The sequence below is a fragment of the Neodiprion lecontei genome, chromosome 4, assembly GCF_021901455.1.
Source record: "Neodiprion lecontei isolate iyNeoLeco1 chromosome 4, iyNeoLeco1.1, whole genome shotgun sequence".
In the NCBI taxonomy this organism is placed as follows: domain Eukaryota; kingdom Metazoa; phylum Arthropoda; class Insecta; order Hymenoptera; family Diprionidae; genus Neodiprion; species Neodiprion lecontei.
The window spans coordinates 27090171-27113196 of NC_060263.1; the positions used below are offsets into that span (position 1 = coordinate 27090171).

Below are 23026 nucleotides of genomic sequence, written 5' to 3' on the forward strand. Positions count from 1 at the left end.
TTAACGTTACTAAATTTTCGCAGCAAGAGATAAAAGTGTGGACTCAACCCAAATTGTTTCGAAAATTATGATCAGGTTTACGATTTATGTAAACATTAATTGCACATCGCATAAGCAAAATGAGAAAAAAAAACAAATCGCGATAATCATTGCGATGCCTGTTATTGTATATCCAAAACATCCTGAATTATAGGGAATAAAATAGTTGTATTTTTTAGTGGTTAACAAAAAAATCGGAGCTACTGCTAACGGTTAAACGACGCCAAAACTCTCATATACCCAGTTCGTTGTACAAATTGCTAACTAAAATTAGAAAGAGCTTCGATATCATTAAAATAAATTTAACAGAAATATTCAATGTTCTACCACTATAGTTTGACAAAAATTATTAAAATCTTATACAGTGCACTCTTTCAACAGGGCCGCTTCCCGCTTTCATCATACTCTGTTGCTCTCCCCCATTCCCTGGCCCAAGTTTATCTTTGAAGCATTACTCTCACAATAGGGCTGTACAGCAAATACAATGGTTTGTCATTTCTATTACCATATAAACAAACTTATTCCCATTTAAACACACAATCTTTCGTGTAAAACGTTTGCATGAGCAATTATATATAAAAAAAAATTTTTAAAAACACGTTAATACAATATTGATGCACAAGTATTCTTCTAGCCTAAAATGAGATGAGATTGGAGTCTAACCGATATGAACAATGTATCCGCGTGTGGATGAAAGGCTGGCCCTACTGAGAGTTTCCAACTTTTTCGTGACGCGAAGATAACTCCGATCCTCGGAAAATCGCTTCCCCTCTTGTACTATTGCAGCCCCATTGAGAAAGCGCACTGTACTTTTCACTTTGGTAGCTCGAGGGAGAGTTCTCACATTACAAGTGATTCACAGGTGGCGTAAAGGTGAAAAAACAAATCTGTTTCATTGTAACATTTTTCTTGGAACAGATTAAACCGCTTACGTTGGACGAAATACCCACATCAAAATTCGTCAATAACATTCAAAATGATAGGGCATCTCTAATGGGGTTGAAGTTTCCTATAGGGGCTAGTTTCCCTGTTTTGTTCCTAGTACGTACAATATGTGCCGAACTAGGAAGCTATGAGGCATAAATCGTCATAATTCGAGATTCCAGACTACACGAGTCGTTCATTATTTTCAAGATTGTTGGTTTATCTTTTAATCAAGTTTATTGATCAGAATTAGTTAGATTAAATGCAGTCATTCGTGCATTGTGTTACTCATTTTTCGGAGTCGTGTGAATACTGGAAAAACAAAGGTAGAACAACCCAAGACCAACTGTGCCTGATTATAATATCTTATAAAACTTGTCTGGGAAAAAATATTTACGACGCAAACGGTTCTTTGTTTCATTGCGGTCGCGTACGTGGGTCGTTCGTATATACTGGGTGTACCGATCGTATGACTCACTTGAGGTACACGGTCGTTTCATCGCCTAACGATCCTGACGCGATCGGGCTGCATATTTTTAAACCTGACACATACAGATAACATTTTAACGATAAAAAGCCAAACGGCGACGCAATTGCTTTCCCAGGCATTAGCTCTTGGAAACGATTACTAATGAATGACTTGAAAGAAAATCAATAAAAAAAAATTCAAATAGCGTATAACACTCGAATCACATTCTCCGAGATATTAAACTTCGAGTGACGATTATTCAGCCCTCGACCAATGCCGTCGGATAGTTTCTAATGATTTCAAACCGCCATTGAACGCGTTTTATCCAGTTCGATAACTCGAACTATGCACTATGAAAGTGCTGAACATTGTCAATTATATCCTTTCCTCAGGGCGTTCCTGAACTCTAACCCGTATCAATTGTTAAGAAAGGTTGATTAATGCCTGTAGGACAGTTTTATTAGTCTTAATCAACATACCTGTTTTATATATCAACGCAATTCAATTGTTGCTTCTACATTATAGGTATATAAGTAATAATGGTAGTAAGGCTAAGGTAAATCATTCCAATAGTACAAACATATTTGTACAAATTTTATAGCTACATACGTACTACATTTAAATGTTCATGATTAGAGTGCAATTGTTCATTCATTAGAAATGTACAAAATAGGTAAGTATATTTTATCAACAAAGATAGATCCATTGTGTTCGACGTGACAACATCAAGAGCGTCGTTCCATTAAGTTACACACACATACAAATACCGTAGTATAATAAACTCGGGGTGAGTCAGCCAGCAGTCCAATGACACCAAACCTAAGCCGGGGTGAAACGTGGCAGGACGAATAACGGAGTCCAAAAAACGACGCGAAGGTCGCGTGCCGGCTGGTTGTTCGATTTGTGGTTAAAAGAAATTCATTGCGACTCCCTTTGCAAAGAGAAGAGTATAACGATATTTCTCACATACATACGTTGCGTATGCCTGTGTGGTATATCGTGTATCCAGAATTATGTCGATAGCAAATTCGCAACAAGCGTGAAGTGGTACATCGCACGCGTGCATGCATTCGCACACCAGGAGCGTACACCTGCAAACTCGTTCGTTGCAGCGACCTACGCACACGAGCGCAGGATTCACGCTAAACTGCAAGGGTGAGTCACGGAACACCGGGTGACGGGGTGGGAGGCATCTCAAAATGGCGTCACACGACGGAGAAGCATTCTGGAATGGGAGGGGGGGGACAACGGAAAGGGAAATACCGTGGGGAGACATTGGCGGGGCTCCTCACTCCGTGGTGCATATCGGCGCACGTAGAACGGAACCAACGTTTGATCGCTCAGTCTTCGCTAGTCTGCGTTCGTCTTCAAAGCCCGGCTAAGACACAGTGCCCCTCTTTCCTTAGTGACAGGTCAGTAGACACGTACTTGTTTTTGTTTTTTTTTCTACCAGTATATATTTCCGCTGTATGACTTTTAATCTTAACGATCCTGTTCCATTACTCAATTTCCAACGATTGCGCTAACGGTGTTTGTGACTTGTGATCAAATACACCGACTGTCAGTTAAATTCTCAATTTTCGGACGTGTAGTACTCTGCTCACGTTGTTGTTATGACGTGCGACGTACGACTTGGAACAAAGAAAGTATGGACTCTGGTTGGTTAACAGAGTCGCAGTCTCGGCTTGTTTTATTAGTCAGATTCTAACGGATCTGTGGAACATACAGAAACGGTTTGCCCAGTATAATGATAACGGCTGTTGCTGTTTTTTGGGAAAAGTTTAAGGCGGATTTATAACGCGGTTTCATGTCGGCTGTAAATGTTCGAGAGGCATTTTATGACGCGATGTCGAAACTTCGGAGAATATCCTGCTTGCATAGTCGTCGTGGCTTGTGCAGCAGCGCTTCCGTCGCAACAAAGATTCAAGGGTGCGGTCCATACTTGAATATTCGAACGACTGTTTGAGTGGGGTGTGGTGTATTCATTGATAGCTAGCAGTTTGCATTCAAAATATATCATGCACTGTAACAGGGAACTTTGAATCATTTTGACGGTAGATGAGAACGCAACGTCTACAGATGTACACACAAATGACAATGAAAATTCACGCGAGTCACGGCAACAGGTCTGACTGAATTTCGTCCGAATGGACTTTTCCAACTGTTTTTCTGTCCAGCGAAGATTGGGATATGGTCGTAATTAAACAGCTGGTTCTTATTCCTTTTGTTTACTGTTCCTTGGAATAACCAATTACTGAAATGAAGATAATCCAATTCACTACTCCAATTAAGATGACTTCGTAAATTTCTATACTTAATATTACTTCGTTGAAATACCCTGTAATGCAATGCGAAAATCAGATACATCTGTTAGGTTCTGTACCTATAAAATATAAGTATTCGTGCTCGTTTAGTGCGTGGGCAAGCGGACAACTTATTAATACACTTGGCGAACGAAATATATGATATATTTTTCAACTTTACTTCGAATTAGAAACATTCGAGTCACAAATTACTGTATTATACGTATTACGTATTATCGAATTTGCGCAAACTATAAGCAGTGGCGTCTGATCATTGCATAGATATATTTTTTTCATTCATTTTACAAAAGTATGTATTATGCGCCGGTGTACAATAGGCAGGTAATTTTTTAAACCGAAACTCGTCGACGAAAATCTTGTTCTTCATAGAAATGTGTACGGTTCCTTACTTGGATTATCTTCGCAAGTCAGTTGTAAAATGAAAAAAATAAAAAGTTTCGGAGCTCTATACTGTACAAGGCTATATACTTGTACAAGTATTCTGAGCGTAACGCGGCGCGTCATACGCGGTATGCATTGATCACTGCGTTATTTTCGTTTCCTTTGAGTTGAGTCAAAATACGCATTTGTGTGTACGACTCGTTTTTGTCGCGGGCATAGCGCTCCTGGCGTTCCGGAGAGAGAAACTGCGGGAGGTGGGGTGACGGTTCTTCTCGGTAAGGGACAGGGCGTGGTTTTGACTGCAGATGTTGGACGTACACGCGAAGCGCATCCCCAAAGTAATCCTGGGCCAAGGCTCCAAGGCTTGCAAGTGCCCGCTTAAAAAAGGACAGCAACAATATGGCCGCCCAAAATAGACTTCCTCGGTCGTCCGACGCCCCGCGCCCCCTTACCGTTCCCACCAGAAATACCGAAATCAATTTTTCACCAGAATTAGGAGGACGTCTAGCCGAGGAGGGCTTTCAGCCTTCTTCCACCGTCTACCGTCTTGTGCCGTTCACCTTTACAGCTCGCTGTGTACGCCGGGTCTTTCAACTTTTAATCGCGCTCTCCGCTGTTACACGTTGCATGTAACCTACCTACCTGCGTTTCTTCACATGGTGTAACCTGTGTATGTATGTATCTTCCATACCGCGCCTTTCGCGTGTTCAAGGATGCGCGGAGGTGCTTGCCAAGTTGCCGCACGACAGGCGTACGGTCTACCGAAAAGCCAAGAAACACTCTTAGAGCAGCCAAAACTAGCCAAAGAGAACCGTTATCGTAATTCAAGCGGAGGGAGGGGTGGGGGGTATAGTTATTATAAATTTATACTGTAACTATATTCACGTTAGTGCAAATTACCCTGAGACGGAAGTGGTATAGTTGGATAAGTGGTTTTAACCGTTCCACTCAATCTAAGTCAATCTCACTTAGTACGTATTCCTGATGAATACTGTTCTTGAATGTGAAACAATAATTGAATTATCGTATATGAAAAAATAATAGGTTAAAATTACAAATTCGTATTTCCTGATCGTTTTATACAAACGTTGAAACGTGCCTCTGTTTTTTGCGGGAATTTAATACAAAGTAATTTTAACAAGGTGCAGATCGTATAAAATAGACCTTCTAAAATTCCCGTTCGAGCAATCAGAAATCGCCGATTTCCAGCCACAAATTGGCAAATTGAAATCTTCTGTTCCAAATTAAGTAACAGTTTCGCAAACAGAGTAGCCAATTGTTGGAACGCTGGACGGTACACCAGCCTGAATTCATCCGCATGAAACAGTGCAGCTGCCGCAGAAAACTTTTTTCCCTATACTTTTGTCTTTTACCTCATTACGCGATAGTTTCTCTCCGCTGTAACTGTTCTTCACGTATCATTGAGCTACTTTCTAAATATAGAGCTGGTTATTTAATTGCCGAAAAGGTAGATTAATTTTCACCGCAATTAACAGAATTGATCCTCCAACCAACGACCGAATCGATATGTAACCAAACAATAGGACCTTGCAGTTGCTGTTGGAATGCCCAAGTTGTGCGAAAAAATATTTGAATTCGGACTTTTCGTTTTCTTGGCACGTGTCCATCTCTACTCGCGCGCACCAGAACGGTTGTAAGGTTGTAAACGGGGCTTGAGGTCGCGCTCTTGTCTCGTGGAAGGCTCACCCTGACCGTAAAGCGAGGGTCGGCCTGGCCGTGAATCCGGGAAACGCGTGCATAGCTACTATGTGTACAGGGGACGTCGAACAGCCGGGAGCATCTCGGCAACCCCCGAATCGCCGACCCAATAGCTATAACAACGGAGGCCGTTCCGCAGGCTCCGTTCTATCCTCAATCGATAAAACCGTCTACATCAGACGGAGTGACGCCGCTGTTTTCGCCCTTGCGCGGAAATCTGATTTACGCCCCCTCGGTCAACGATTGATTTCCATCGCGTCACCGTTGCAACCCCATTTTCTCTCGGGGCTGCAGCGAGAAGATCTCGCCCCTGAACTACTGTCTGAAATAAAGAGACAGAAGGAAATAAACAGCTGCAAACGGAAGAAAAATATTGAAAATTGAAGTGATTTTAGCTCAGAGAAGGAACGTCGTGCGATATATGGATTTATCAAGCCTGATCAATCAGTGAAACTTATTCAACGGCATGAAGCGAGTCCTTCAGCGGTTTAGACCTTTAATGATTTTATTAATAAATTGCGACTGCAACTAGAGTGCTGCGAACAACCGGTACGAAGTGCTGCGACAGATTTTCTCGTTTATTTTTCCCCTATCAATAGCAGCGGTGGCGGCTGCTAGGGTATGACTCAGGTTCTCTGGAATTTAGCAGAGGTGTTTGGGAATTGCACGTTTTGTCCAATTATCAATACTTTGATGCAGAATATTGTCAGACGTACGCGAGTTCTGTATTTTCTCTACAAATAATGATTTGAATTAGTTTCTCGACGATATATTTTAGTGCCAAGAAATTAGTACGGTAAATTCCATTTAGACACGTCGGTATTAAATAATAAACCAAGATTGTGCACCTTACCAATTGATTAAAAGAAAATTAATTCATCTCGATCAACATATTAATTTTCAAATGTGCACAAATACACTCACTCATGTCAAAGTTCGTTTTCTTTCCAATGTTGTATATAAGCAAACCTGTGTTTTAAATTTCGGTAATTCCCTTTTTCGAGAAACAAATTTTACCTTTGGCAAAAAACGCATATTTCTTACCGTATGTTTCTCTCCCACGTTCTGTACGTAGTCATGCACACTTGATTGTTTATACTCGTATTTACTCGTGCACAGTCACGTCCGTGGATGTTAATTGTGTACACATCTGTGTAGTATGTTCACTGTACAGTGCATGTTAAATACGTATATAACGCAATCCTCTCAGGCTGTATAAACACGTAAAAGCTGCAGGACACACGTATATCTCGTTTAGAATAATATCTTGTCGTCGGCGTGCTTTAGGAACCTCGTATCATGTCCGTTTTGCGCGTTGATTTTCAAGCTAGCTGTAGTAAAGAGGTACATTTTTTCACTCGCCTCACACCTCGTTTAAGGTAAAATTCATTCGAAAACCAAATAAATTTTTCTGGTTCAACAACATGATTCATATTAACTGTCAACATGCTACAAGGGAGTAAACAAAATTTTCATTCTTATTAAAGAATATTTTAATCTTGCTCAGGAGGCTAACATAAAATAAGGAAAAAAATGTAGTCGGGTGAAATTTCCGCATTCGGTAAAAAAATTATCACAGTTCCAGCGGTTTTTTCGTTCTTTCTTGCGCATCCGTCAGAGGATATAAATAAATAAACCCGCAAACTCTGAACGGATAACTCCACTTGCGTGTTGTTGAATGAAGGCAGCTGTTCTTCGTGTTTAGTTTAGATGTTTTAAAGAAAAATAAAAACGGTAAAAAATGAAATACAAACAGGTATACAAAAATTCGGCTCACTTCCGCCTCACCTTGTCCATTCAAGTCGTTATCGCCTACTGTTTTTTTATTTACACTTGTTCTCGCTTATCTGCGAGCCTTGTGTATTATATAGTTATAGACATACTTTGCGCACGATGCATATTGTATTATACAGTATACAACTTGTACAGCATGTAACAATACTGACGTGTATCCACTTACAGTAGTGCGTGTTCACTACTATTTGGACTGTGTCACGGATTATTGAGAAAATCGTATTAAGCTGTTCATAACAGTGTCGACTCTCTGTCTGCCCGTCTTTATACACGACTGACGTATTTATAAACATATTAATTCTCGTTCATTATAACGGAAAGTATATAGTGTTCTGTTTCCAGTTGCGGGAATCAACTCCGATCTCCCCACGTTCTATTTATTTCACATTCAGATTCCTTTACAGTCCGTTCAAATTGGCAAATGAAAATAATCACAGCAAATGAACGAGTCGATATCATTTTGAAAGGAATTTCATAAGTATTCGCAACCACTGACAAAAAAATCATCTATGCCCAAAATTTAATCGATTCAATTAATGTCTAATTGACAAATTTTCATGGGTTTCAGAATTCTCTACGTAATTTTAATTTTAACCGTACAAGTAAGACGTGATGGAGTTTATTCCATCCCCCATTTGAAACGGTTGATTTACACAGCAGGAATTAATCAATTAGCAAATTTAACCGTAGCAAGAGCTGAATCGCAGGCTTCTTTTTCCTCCTCGAGCTCGGGCGTACGACAAACGTCTGAATCACTTCCGTGGAAAATATCGAAGCATATGCATCGGACAATTTTTCCCCGCAATTGCAAAAATAACAGACAAACAAATGCGTGCAGCTGAATCGCAAAAAGAAAGTGAAAAACTTTACTCGTCGTAAATAACTTTATTTCAATCACATTATACCTACTGCGCATTTCGATAAAACAGGTAGGTGGAATGACGAGAAGAGAGGAAAAAAAAGTTGTCTAAAAATTGGATAAAAATTATAACTTGTGCTGTGAAACTCTATCAACACGAGGGAATATTTTGTCCGGTCTATAGAAACGTTGATATTTTTTTCTCTTTCTTTGCCGATTCTTCTCGTTCCTTTCCTCCTTCTCTCGTTTTTCACGACCTCCGGTTCGTTCGTCTGGGCCGTTCGCCTTCGGCGAAGTCGAACGCGTTCCTTGCCGGCGCCAACGCGACGCCGCGCGTTTTACCAGCTAACCAATGCCCGGTGTAATACCCTATAAGTATGTACGATGAGAAGAATTGTTCGTTTCTTAGACCGGCAATATTTTATGCAATGAAACAATTCGCTTTAAAACATCTTCCATTGATTCAATGACATTTCTTTCATTTATCTTACTTACTAATTAAATATATTAATTAACTGTGCAAGTAATTTCTTGAAATTTTGACAAATTTCCTTGACAACGTTGGTTCAAATTAGATGTATATATATATATATATATATATGTACATATAATACGCTTCTTTCATAATTAAAGTAATCGAACTATTTACCTGTAAAAGTAAATCGATTTCGTTGAATTAAAAGTTCATCGCATTTTAAGAATTCTTCTTCTTTCTATGGGTATAAATTTGTTCTACCAATTAATTAATTCTTAAAACCCGGAAGGCTATACAATTCAAACATTCGCTTTGAATTAGATATAATGTTACATATTTTTTGTATCGGTTGTTTTTATTTCCTTTCTTTTTCTTTGTCATAATCACGCGTAGAACTGTCTAGAACTCTGCTGCAGGGCCATTATTCTCCATCTAACAGCTGCAGTTATACAGCAAGCCATGCATGGAAGTCTGTTTTCACGATTGTAGCCGCCGATCTAGACGCAGGATTACCAATTAGAGGATCCGCCAAGTTTAGCTCGCGGTGTCATCGACCTCCGATCAACCTGGCATAGTTACAGCGTAAAACATTACTCTTGGAATCTATATTATGATCGAAGGAATGTTGCAACTGTAGAGACTAACGACGAGCGCAGCAACGCGCCTTACAACGTCTTAAATACTCCGGGTAGATATTCGTATCGTCGTGCCAGATTAGAAACGTGATTTTCAATCATTCGAAGGTCCATGAATCATCTTTGCGTAAAACATGCAAATATCGAAGGGTATAATGAAAAATAAAAAGACGGGGAAATTTCAGGGAAAATTTTATAAATCACAGACATCTTTATATCATATTATATTTTACATTTAAATATAATAAACGAGAAATAAGTAGCCGCGATGCGATGCGCACCACAACATGGTTGCCATCGCCGCAATACTTGACCGGTAAAGTTACTTTAGAAAGAGTTTTAAAGACACTGGCGTAGAGATGTGGAAAGTCGGCAAAGCTGTTGCTGCCATGGATCCGAGAGCCACGTCAGCCTCGATGGATTCTGTTGTGTATACGGCCTTATATTAGCCATACCTATACCTATAATACACACTAATGGGCATATTTCTACGACAGCGTATAATTAGCGACACATGTATGGAATCGTCTGCTTAACCGATACATCAAATTTATCGATATTATTCACGTTATTTATCTATGTGCGTGCCATATAATTAATTACTGCTTCTGTTGAACGCACTGCGTTAAACTGCTGCACCGTGTTGATAAGAAATGCGTGATACATATACATTTATGCAAGTGTGCGATCGTCGGATGCGTCATTCTTTTTACGACGTACATTTGTTATATATCTACCTAATGTACTATAGACATAATAACATAATTTATATAGTCCTCAAGCTTCGAGGAAGCTGTAAGCCCCACAGTTACCACATGTTCTATTACTATTTATACATGCAATACATAAACTTGTATACGGCAATTTTCATACGACTCAAAGTATCACTTGAAATTATATGTATAATATCATCCATTTGTTTCTTCAAACAAAGGAATGACATTACGAGTAAAGATAAAGAAGAAAAAAATTTTAGCGCAGGATTCCGTTGTTTAAAAAAAAAAAAAAAAAAACATTACTTCATCTCAAAATGTATAACTTAACGCGACTACATTTGAAACAATAAGTTTGTTAGAATTGCTATATTGCGTAATTTCAATCGTCCGATTATCGTAATTTGTACAAATTTTGCAAATTATAGAATGATATTCGTGCCGATGAATATTATAAATAGAATATTTTTTACACATGTATTGTAAATATCATTTTTTTTTCACCCAAGCTGCACTTTGAATTCTTGACGCGTGAGCAGTTAACTCGAGTCATTTCTACGGAATATTACCACTTACGATTAATGTTCTTTTTTCTCACGTCCTGCATGCACGTACAACTTGATACTTGATGCGTTGCACAGAAGCTATATAGGTACAATATTTCTTTATTGCGATTCTCATGATCTGCGGTATTGTTATCTACGTAATATATGCATGTTAATGCAGCATATACGCATTATTTATTATACGTTGTTTCGCGTTTCGAATTTTCAACATCTTTCTCTAGTACAAGAATACAAAAATACAAGGCGACTCATTAATTACGGTGAATTTTTAAGCTCTTGAATGGCGTCCAAACACATTTTCATAAATATGTTCTGTAAACGTCGATCGAATTTCATTTTCATAATTGTCAAATCGGTCACAGTTTTACAGCGGCATCAACAGCGACAAGTGTTATCCTAAATTACATATCGTATAAAGAAAAAAGCTCCTGTTTCTGCTTTGCAAATATCTTCGTCGAAAGTGATTTCGTATTCGCTCCTTGGGGATATCGAGAAATGACGACAATACGCCACTGCAAAAGGGGGTACAGGGTTCGTTACCCGTCACGGTCGCACCGGGCTCGCAACGCGCTTCGAGTGGTACACGGCACGCGGATTTTCGCGTGTGCGTTTCGAGGCATGTGCATGGATTTGTGCGAATGGTTGTGTAGATCAGCGTCCAGCTGCCCGCCCGTTCATCCGTCCGTCTCTAATTGTGAGTACATTGCGCGCGAATAATTCCTCTGCATCGTCTCCCAACTGTTCGTATACGTAGGTACCTACTCTAATGATGTATAATAACGTAAGGTTGCTATTTATTAATTACGAGATTTTTCGCGCTAATTAACGGCCAGTGATTAGACAGCTCGTGCACAGAGAGGCTCTGTTCCAAACTCGGTAGAAGACACGTTCAAGTTTGTTGGCAGATAATTGATGTTCGTTGTTTATCTCCACCTTGAAATCATCATCTTCAAGTGTGTACTGTCTGTGTTATACGTATATGCCAAGACTACTGTCAGGGTACAAAATCTGCCTTGTGAATGTAACATATACGTATGTATTATAATCGTTATTATACGAGTTCGCTGTGTACCGCTAATCGCGAACCGTGAGATCCGGCATTGCGATATTTAAATTCACAAACTGTAAAAGGCTCGAAATAAATCCTCTTCCTCCGTCCTGCGAGGCTGGCTACGTCGAAAAAATAAGGCACACATTTTTATTCGGTTGGAAGGTGCAAGACAAGCTATATTTGAAAAATTGTGATATTTTTCAGCTGTATCACATTCCGGATAGCTGAATAAATTCTGAGATTCCTTTCGTGGTTTAAAACCGTTGACTATGCAAACGGGATTTTTTATAAAATGATGTTAGTTCCATCATTACATACAAAAACACACACGTGGTATTTTAGGTCCGTACTTGAAAGGTTGAGAAAAGTTCCAGTTGCTCATCGTGCAGCTACTGCAGGGACAATATTTCGGTTACACGGTCTATAGTTGGGTTTTGGAATGCGAGAACACGTATACATTATGGGGCTGTTTAGGGGTAATACTTTCTAGAAGGTTTCAAGTCCCTTACTTGAAGCCTGAGATAAAAACCTCTCAAGATCCAGACTGCGGAAAAACAATTCACAGACGCCAGTCGACATCAACTATGCTAGACATCGTTTTGCCATTTAAATGACACGCGAACGTTACATTTCTTTTCAAGCTGGCGCAGAAATGGTTTTTTGTGAAAAAAAAAAGAAGAATTGAAAAATCTATAACAGATATATGCTTCTGGTATCAAATGCTTGAAATACAAACCTAACTAACCACCTCTATACATATGTTAAAATATCTGCGGAATATATAGATATGCGTTTTACCAAGCAAAAATTGTAAAGTTATTCAGTAACGAAATTTCGTACAGCTGCAAAATAGCGGTTCGTCGTGTTATACGTGGCTTGGGGTTAATTATCGTGACTCATGATCGACTCTACGTGTATTTGTTATTTGAATATATCCTAGCCTATAAAGTACATAATAGGCATCTCCATATATACTTGCATGAATGTTGTTTAACTCGTATATCGTAGGTACATACTTTCATGCTGATTCAAACTTTTCAAGCTATAATATGTAACTGTGCTACACGCTATATGTTGAGTATGCCTACTCATTTACATGAAATGTTGATGTAAGATACGAGAAAAAGAATTGGGATAGTGGGATACATGTTACGTAAATTAACCATATATTTACGTACTTAGTAGGTATTCAGAATTCATTTGAAACAATTACTTAATTGGTATAATGATTACCGATGTACGCGGGTTTCGAGGCGGTTTTAATTGAGGATGAGGGATTTATGATACGCGGTATATATGTCGGTATTACTATAACAGTGCCGATGAATAAGCTTATTGGCTAAAATAATTTCCACTCTCCCCGCATCTGAAACGATGAATCACCCTGGATTATCAATCATCGCCAAATATTCTTCACCATGCCGTCTAGTCGCCGATTCTTTTATAGTTATGCAGTGGAGGAATCGAGGATATCCCAGAAGGCAAATCTTGACGTCGCCTTTCACTGCACTCGTAGCTGGTCAAGTTTGCTCAAACTTCTCTATATGTCGCCTGATTCTCTTCACTGCAATGCCTGTAAGCTCTTTGAACTATAAATCGCGTTTTCTAATACGAGACGTACTCGCGTAAGACACATATCGTAGGGTAGCAGGCAACGATATTACAGTATTTTGTAGAAAGTTCAAACCGATAAAAATCACGACCGCACTTGTCCCGGAAGTATACTTTCCACATTTTGTCGGTCGTTTGTAATAACTTGACGGAGTAACACCACCGTGTACGTTATAATTGCGGTGAACCAATTCCGTGGAAAGAAAAAGAAACCCAAGATATTATGTATGGGAGGGGGGGGATTGCAGCAGATTGTGTGATCGCAGTTTTTACGAGAAATGAAGAATCTCCTGCAGATTACATTTAACTCTCTTAAAATGTTGGAAAAAGACAGGTAATATTACCTGTAAACGGTTATAACATTTTTATTGGAAAAATAGTCATTTATATATTTTTTTTTTTCTGCCATAACTTGGATCTTGTATAATACGCCGTCTGAGTTTTACAATATTAGGCTACAAGGAGACCGAGGCGGAAATGGCGAAAAACGGAGCTTTAAATTTTCTAATCTTGAAACAGGTTTTACAAGTTTGAAATGTAACGGCGCGGCGGCGTTTTGAAAAATCTGTTTGCATGCTAGTGTTTGCAAAATACAATACGTATAAATTTCGGGTGGATTTCCTTGAGCCAGAATTCCCGATAAGGAAGAGCTCATATTACACAGCGTTGACTACATTATAATCCTGTAGGTATATACAGTTTTAATGCCCGCGCGAGTCTCCCGCGTTTTATCCAAGTGCTTTCGAGTCCCGAGTCTGATGATTGCGTTATTTGCCACCTTTCGAATCCAGAACTCCCTAGAAGGGCATATGATTCGATCCTTATAAGGACAACAGCCTTGCTCGTTGCGTATAATGTACTGCGTACTGCTCCTGCTGCTTGTGACGATTGACTAACGCGTCCTATACCCTGCGCACCCACACACACACACAAACACACACACACACACGCACGTATGCACACAGTCGTACGTAATTTATAACTGTGCTTCGTATCTGCTGTCCGTCATCCTGCGTCATCTCACTTCTAGGTATAAAGGATATGGAACAGCCATGGGATGTAAGAGTTTGCTGTAGTCAGTCTTTACCGACCGAGTGAAATATCAATTATTTTTACTATTCCCTACGCCGCTGTTTCTACATGCAATGCCGAACGGGAACGTCTACAAACTTTTTTACTTCATCCGAGAATGACACCAGGAAATGTATACCTGCGATAAATGATAATTGAATTACAGGAATACTTTTAAAAGAAAACTTTTTTCGGATATTCGTATGCGAAATTGTATGTAGAATGGCGCTGGCTGTAGCTTTTTTGCCTTAGTTATGCGTAAGCTTAGGTAATAAGTCAAAATAAGTGATATTTCACTCGGTCCGTAAAGATTGACTATATAGAATCCTCTTAAGGGATCGAAGTGGTTTATGTATGCTGTGAAATATCGCCCTCCAATGCATAACTGAAAAGTTTGCGAAAGTGTGTCGAAACATGCTCCAATCATTCGCGTTCGAATCGATTGTATGATTGATGACAATCGCCCAAATCGTTGTACGTCCAACCACAACAGATAGAAGAGAGAAAAAAACGATTTTTTTTTCTATTATTCGTCGTCCGTCTCGTCATAAATTCCGATGTAACTACGTATTGTACACGTGCGGTTGTGTAGGTAAAAGAGAGCGAGAAAAACAGCGTTGAATAGTCACCAAATATGGCCGCGGTATTGGCATTTGTTTTTTTTTCAAACCGTTACCTATGTTAGAACGGTTAGAACTTGTTCGCGCGGGCATTCGAATTAATCAATCGGACTTATCGTTTTTGAAAAAAAGTTATTTACAGTTATTTGCATGTTTAATTTATCTTTTACTCGTGCAAGTGCTAATAATGTAATTCAATGCACAGTGCATCCAAATCTCGAATTCTCCAACTCTCTCTTTCTCTCCGGATCTGCTACACGATACCCGATGATCCGTGTATACCTTCGAGTTTGTTTTAACAAGGACGTGAGTGCGGCTGATCTTGGTACACATGCCATGCGTGTATGTGTGTGTGCATACACAGGGATATGTTGGGCTATTTATAAACCCGTCACGTGACACTCGCCTATGAATATCGAGTCGCGCCCCTGCCCTTGACCGTGAAACTTACAACCGGATGGACGAAACACATGTTCGAAAGCCGGCCGTCGCGCTTTTACATTCAAGTTTGCAATAACGCTGATATGTTGCATGGGAATACTCGTCGGTTGAAATCAGATATCAAATATCTCTTTTATCTTTATCTTTTACACAAGAGATTCGTAAAATTGTCGATGCCCACGATTTTGACACGACACGAATATTAAAACAGTGCTGAAACGTTGCAGATAACGCGACAGCAGAATGCACAAATGATACACGTATCAGCCTCACGTATAATAACGGGTAAACGGGAAGTTGGCTTGGCCAGCGATATCTGGTTCGTGTTTCGACATTTCCTGAGCGTATAATAAAAATGCTCTCATTCGAGAAATTTTCGTACCGATTTTTTAATGTTGTATCATGTATTGGATAATGATCTTAATATCAATGATGAGCAAAACAAAATAATGAAAATGTGTATTATATAGATCATTCGAATATAACGGATGTGATTGCAGCCAATTAATTATATCCATAATATATTACATGAATGTGGAATTATCAAAATTTGATAAACAGAATATTAACGTTAGTTCATTACTCTTATAAACGAGAAAGAAGTGAATATAATAACTCCCTAGGAGCAAATGAAAAACACCTATTATCCTACTGTTTCTCGATGCGGACTAGATAAAAAAATCTGAACGAAGAGGAAAGCTTAAACTGTGCTTTAAGAGAATACATAATTATAGTTTGTATAATCGGTTGTGCAAGCTGCAGTCATATACATGTAATTATGTATTTCTACTACGCATTCACGATCAGATCTGATAATATAGGCATGCGTGTATAGTAATATATAATATGTTAACTGCAACTTGGTGCAGCATTCGTATATCTATACTGTATAAGCGATACACAGAGATCGGTTCTGCATCGCTTATATAGTGACTTCACCCACGTGGAATGCAGCCCGCTTTTTTCCCCGCCTCTCCTCATTCCTTACTCTCCTCCTTTTCCCCTTTTTCAACCCGCCTCCTAGTTACTGCAACGACGACGTTCTTCTTCTTCTCCTTCTTCTTCTTCTCCTTCTTTTTCCAATTCTACTTCTTCATCCTCTCTAACCATTCCTTGCTGGATCGTGAACGAACTTCGCTAAGGTTGATCTGATTGTGAGTCGTCGAAATTAAGAATGTACAGGCGTATTTGGGTCGAAATCGTGCTCGGTCAATGAAAATTAAACAATTCGTTGTCACTTTTATTTTAAACACATGTGTGAAATTTGAAAAAGACTACCCAAAACCGTACCAAATTTATTTCACTTTTAACTTTATATTATTTTACTTTGAGTCTGACAGTTTCCCGCAAGAATCAACGTAAAATCACAAAAAATTATAAGTAAAATAAATCCGTTATGATTCAGAAAATCGCTCCAAATTTTAGACAGGTGTTCAAAATAAAAATGAGATTAATTTGTTTAACTTTCATTGACCTAGCACGATTTCGACGTATAAAATCGAAATAGTGAATAACATTTGAACTTTGGAAAACTTCGTGAATTCCCTTTAATAATTTTGAAATTTTCAACCATCTGTACAACCAATTGTGTATAATCGATGCGATGCTTGTACATCAGCATATGGCTTAGATGATCTTCCGACATTCTATTTCACCTGCCCTATTGCAATGTCAGTTCAGACACCATTTATTTTATTTTCCTTTCCATCCGGTGCGGGCGACTTGCACGAAGAACAAACAGACTTCGAAAACTCGTAGATCTATATTCGAGTTAGGGTATTCTGATGTATCAAACCATGATGGTTGAATATTAGGTTTAATAAAAAAAAAAAAAAAAATAACGTGAAATATGCTATTATCAAAATGATTCACCGACGGCAATTCGTACATCGTACCGAGCGAAGTATCGTCCACTTCATGAACTGCGGTGTAAACGACGAATTGCACCGAGTTAACGACGCGATTCTTCTCTCAAGACGAAGCGACAAGGGCATTGAGATGCAGACGGCAATCCCTGTATTGTTGGGCACGTATTGAGGTATTTTAAAACCAAGAGTGCGGCTTCCGAGGACTTGTATTGCTGACTGCGCGTGATGCATCAGCTGGTCACTGCTTCGTTATTGTATGTACGATGTATACCTGTATGTATAATACATTTAACGACCATCTACGAAGGACTGGGATTCTGTCGACGTACCGGAAGCAGCAAATTCCATTTCCGTTGACTGTCACGGCCCATCGATATATCTCTTACAAATACCGATAACGATCAGTTAAACTGGATTGCCTGCATCCGTTTACTATAATACCAATTTGATGCAGTCACGGCGATGTAATTGTTGAAACTTTGACTATTCGCAATTTGTTCCACGGTTATTTATTATTTCCCCTTTCTATTATGTGTATGCGGCAATAGACGTTTCAATGTGTATTGGACACTTTATTGTTTGACGGAGAATTGCGATTTAGGTGGTAGACGTATAATAGAGTTATAATATTGGGGCTGCAAAATCGTTGTATACTATAGGTATACCTGTTGTTTAAATAGCGTGAATTAAACAAACAACGATTCACCAAACGATATCAGGTCATAGACCTTCTTGTGAAATCCGTTGTTTCTTCTCCGCCCACACCACCATCCTCCGAATCCTTAACGTCATCAACTTTTATGCTGATGCTCCTTGTTCGATTTTTCATGCAACAGGGTACAATTTATGTGATTAGAATAGTCCATCGGAATACCTGCGTCCATTTCAATACATAAAAAACGGTAAACCAAAAGAGATGTATCTTGTAGATAACAATCGTGTCGGAGATATACTAATATCGAATTTATAACATGTAATACCGCCTGAAACGTTTCGGATAAATTGGAATAAAAAACTAACATTATCATCATACGTGTCCAATTATTATTTTTAAAATCTTAACCGCACCTTGAATAACTTTCCGAGAGAAAATTTTACTCAACCCTGCAATATGTGCGTGAACATGGCTTTCTCATAAAGACCATGTTGTTTTTGATATGCTGTAGCGTAAAGGTGAAATAATTAATATTTCAAGTTACATTCCGCAGTATTTTTTAATGCATTGGTCGACGATTGTAAGTAAACCTGCTGAGTACCAGTAGCTTCAGAATGTCTTTGGAATTTGCACAATCAGCAGTCTGTTTTTATTACGCATATTGTTACACTGTTGTCCCTGTGTTCTTTTTGTTAAAAATATACATACTTCATCTACTGTATAGGCAAATACTTCTGTTAGACTTTGAGTCTGTTAGAATTTGTAAATACTAAAGAATGGACAAGTCTGCGGGTAAAGAAGGAACAAGCTGATAATCGACTGAATTCAAATTGTTCCAAAGCTGCATTGTTATTGGAATTTTATTCTCTTCTACTGGAGCGCAGTAGGCCTTGTACTTGTATGGTGCTGTCGCTTAAATTTTATTTTGTGACATTTTAATTTTTAATTTTTTTCTCAAATTTTGAGTATCGGTGTTTTGTATACATACTGTTGTCTCAAAATCACAATCGCTCGTGTAATGGTAACTCGTGAAAGCCGTGCTCTTTTATAATAACAAACAGTCACAAATGTTTATGCCAATTCGTGTATTTGTAGTGTCAAGCTCAGGAACAGCTTATAATTGCCCACTTAACAGACCTGATTATCAGTGCATTAATTAGTTCGTTTTGAATTCTGAACTGCGCAACTTTCTATTATAAATAATCGTGTACTCCCTGTGCAATTCGCAGGAGAATTGATCGATTTTATTTCTGTTCACAGATTTATAAGTACAGAGCAGAATGTCAGATCCCGTAAGCCCATCCCTGAAGGATCTTCCTAAGGTTGCATTAGACCTTAAAAGCGAACTGGAGGGCTTCAACCATGGCTGTATGAAGAAAGCTGCAACTGCTGAGAAGAATGTTTTGCCTTCAGCTGAAGGTACGTTTTTTTTAATCTAAAAAATTGTAAACGGTCTTTATATATTGCTGGATTAAGAAATAAACGCCCCACAAATAATTTTTCTCGAACTACCAAAGTGCTGGTAAAATTTATCTATACCAACTGAATTATTGTTAAATACTGTTATAATAAATAAAATGATAATACAGACGTGAGGCAGGAGAAACAGCACTGCGAGCTTATCCATGGAGTGGAGAACTTTAAAACAGATCGTTTGAAGCATATCGACACCGTAGAGAAGATTGTTTTGCCTAACGCCCAAGGTATCAATCCCTACCTAAAGATCCTTGATCCATCCCATTAACAATCCTTACCAACTGAATCATTTTGTTGATGTGCGATATGTGGTAGGCTAAATTTACCATACAGTTAGCAAGTTTTATGCACGTATAAACTAGTGTGAGAGATTTCATTAACAACTAAAAAAAAATGTGTCACTTTTTCGTTTGTTACTTATCTTAATAAAATCCATATACATTGAGAGAACTTTTTCTCAGAGCATTGTAACATGTGATCTGAATTTTCCTTGAAAGTAATATAATGACCTTATTCGAAAGTGAAACTGAAACAACGATAAAGCAAAACGTTATTAATTGCAGCGCATAATTCTAAATTTATTATAATTTTATGTGCATCGCAATTCCTTCTTAATATACCATGATATGATGCTGGACACCCATGTGGAGAGGATAATTTTAATTTCTTTTTGGTAATTTGTCAGTGTTACGTAGGTAAATATTAACAGTGTTGAAAAGCTGTTTCGTGCAACTTTTACCACTTTAACCAGACACACTTAGAAACTGTTGACGAGTGCTGTTTTCTTCGAAAAGCAATTGCATAACAGCATTAGCTTTGGTTTTCAATCGTATTTGAAATCAGTCAGATAGGTTAAAATTGAATTCTTTTGTTTACAGATGTAGCTGCCGAGAAAACGCAACAGACTTTGATTGCTGGTATTGAAGCATTCGACCCGGCCGTACTAAAGCACACGGAAACCCAGGAGAAATATCACCTTCCGGACAAAGATGGTACGTAGCATGATAGACAAGTTGCTTTTATAGTGCTGCTTGTTTTAAATGTTTTATAAAATTCTTCAGCTTTTCTTATCGGTTTTATATGTAACTGTGATCCGCTATGCTTATGTAAAACTCGAAATTTGAATTTCTGTCAATTAAACAGCTTTCTTTTTGAAATTTTCTTTCGTATTTCACCATTTGGGATTTGCCCATACTTCAAATACTTTTTGCTCCATTTATTTTACCTCAAAAAACAGTATACATTGTTGTAATTGTATGATCTTTTACGTATACCGCAAGTATGAGACTCAAAAACATTACAGTACAGTACAGTAAGTGTCGTTTCTAATTGTACTTTCAAGCTCTACTGAATGTTGAAAAGTAAAATTTTTAGTATTCACCCATTTTTTGCATGAGCATGTTTTATATTTTCCCTTATTAATATTATAGCCGTAAAAGCCGAGAAACAGCATCAGAATTTGCTGAATGGCGTCGAAAGCTTCAACAAAGCAGCTATGCGACATGCTGAGACCCTTGAAAAAAACCTTTTACCCGACCCTCAAGGTAGGTTTTCGCTTTACCAATTGTATCAATTTGTTTGCATGATATTTTTTTGCAATATTCGTACTATTGCTTAAAATTGAATAATGCATGAAGACCAACCTCAATGAACAAAATTTTGAATTCATTTTATTTCTTTCATATATAAAGTCAGGAGGTTTCTTTCTGTGGAGGAAAAATTATACGAAATATCACACACGTCTATTACCTTTACAGATGACAATAGAAACGAACATTCAGTATACAGTCATAATTTTGTATTCAAATTATTGCAAATAGCAATGCTGTAGGAATGATACATATATGTTAACTGATCAAATAAGTGATTGGTATTTCTACTGACATAATGAAAAACGTGAATTTACATATTTACTGTCTTAAGAAATGCTTTCCATGTATGAATATTTTTACTCCTGATGAAGATCCATACTGAAGATTTTTAATCCTGTCTTCTTATATACCATAAAGACGTACCTCATGTATAAGAAACCAGTGGTGATGAAATTGTGAATACATAGTATATTCTGCAATTGCTAATAATTTATTTAATATTTTACAGCCATACAGGAGGAAAAGGGAAAGCAACAACTTATTTCTGGAATTGAAAACTTTGACCCGGCAAAACTGAAGCATGCAGAAACCCTTGAGAAAAATCCTTTGCCTACCAAAGAAGGTAAACTTAGTGAATATTGAAACTACGGAATTTCTAGGGAAGAATTATTCAAATAGTCACTCGTGAGCGATATCAGCACACAGTACAATATTCTTAGCCAGTTTACAATATAGAAATTGAAGCACCGTCGCCGTTCAATGAACAAAATAACTTTAATTCGAATAATTTTTAAGTATTCGATTAGATTGTACATTCAACAAGATGTCGAAATTGAAAAATATACTGAGAAGATAGAATACTACTTTCCATATGTTGAATGATGAAAATTTTTTTCGATGTTTCAGCGATCGATGCCGAAAAAGTAGCTGCCTAAACAGCGTCGGAAGTACTTAAACAACATGCAGCCACCCATCATTTCTTCATTCTCTATACCCTAACATTTCGTAACTATTATTAATATACCTACTATCATATGACTACCGTGATAATATAATCTCATATTAAATATTTATAGTTGCATAAATTTAGCGAGCTTTATATCCTGAAACAAGTGTTTGCTAAAAAATTAATAAAACCTAAAAACTTGATATTCTACCATCAGATATAAAATTGAAGACAAGAATTTTAAACTGCGTCTACGGGATATAAATGTAAGAAGAAAAATCAGACCACGTTTAAAACGATACGCATATTATAAACATTCATACAAATGTCATGTCGCCAAAAGCGTTTTCAGCCATTTACTAATATCAGTAAATGGCTTGCAAAAATGAGAAAGAAAAGAACTGTATTGAGTCTCATAATTTTACGATCAGAGAATAATACAGTAATTATGCTTTTTATAGCTTATTAAATTTATAGAGGGATGTTTTATTTTCAAATGCGCTATACTCGTACACAAATATATAATAAAAATGTATGGTTTTTGAAGCAGAAAAATTATTACCGGTGTTGCATGTGTTTATACATAAATATAATGTGCAACTTTTTCAGAGGTACTGGTCAGTATATTTGTGTAAAGATCATATTTTATATAACGGGCTATTGTACTTTTTAATATTCGTACATATTGCATTGTCATACCAATAAAATGAATACAATAAATAAAAAAAAAATAATAATTTGTATAAACATTTGGTTTTAGTCGCATTTACTTTGTATCAATTTCCTACAGTGCCTCT

General features: G+C 37.8%; 1 protein-coding gene across 4 annotated transcripts; it reads left to right on the top strand.

The window, feature by feature from the left end:
* Positions 1–2686: 2686 nt before the first annotated feature.
* On the top strand, positions 2687–22976 carry LOC107218665 (thymosin beta). Of its 4 annotated transcripts, XM_015656611.2 has the most exons (7): positions 2687–2844; positions 19476–19634; positions 19805–19918; positions 20570–20683; positions 21122–21235; positions 21792–21905; positions 22190–22976. In XM_015656611.2, exons 2-7 carry the CDS (start codon positions 19496–19498, stop codon positions 22216–22218), a joined length of 624 nt encoding a protein of 207 aa, XP_015512097.1. In that variant the 5' UTR covers positions 2687–2844; positions 19476–19495; the 3' UTR covers positions 22219–22976. The 4 variants fall into 4 exon arrangements, with proteins under 4 accessions (XP_015512097.1, XP_015512099.1, XP_015512098.1 ...); XM_015656613.2 differs by lacking the exon at positions 21122–21235; XM_015656612.2 differs by lacking the exon at positions 19805–19918.
* Positions 22977–23026: the final 50 nt, after the last annotated feature.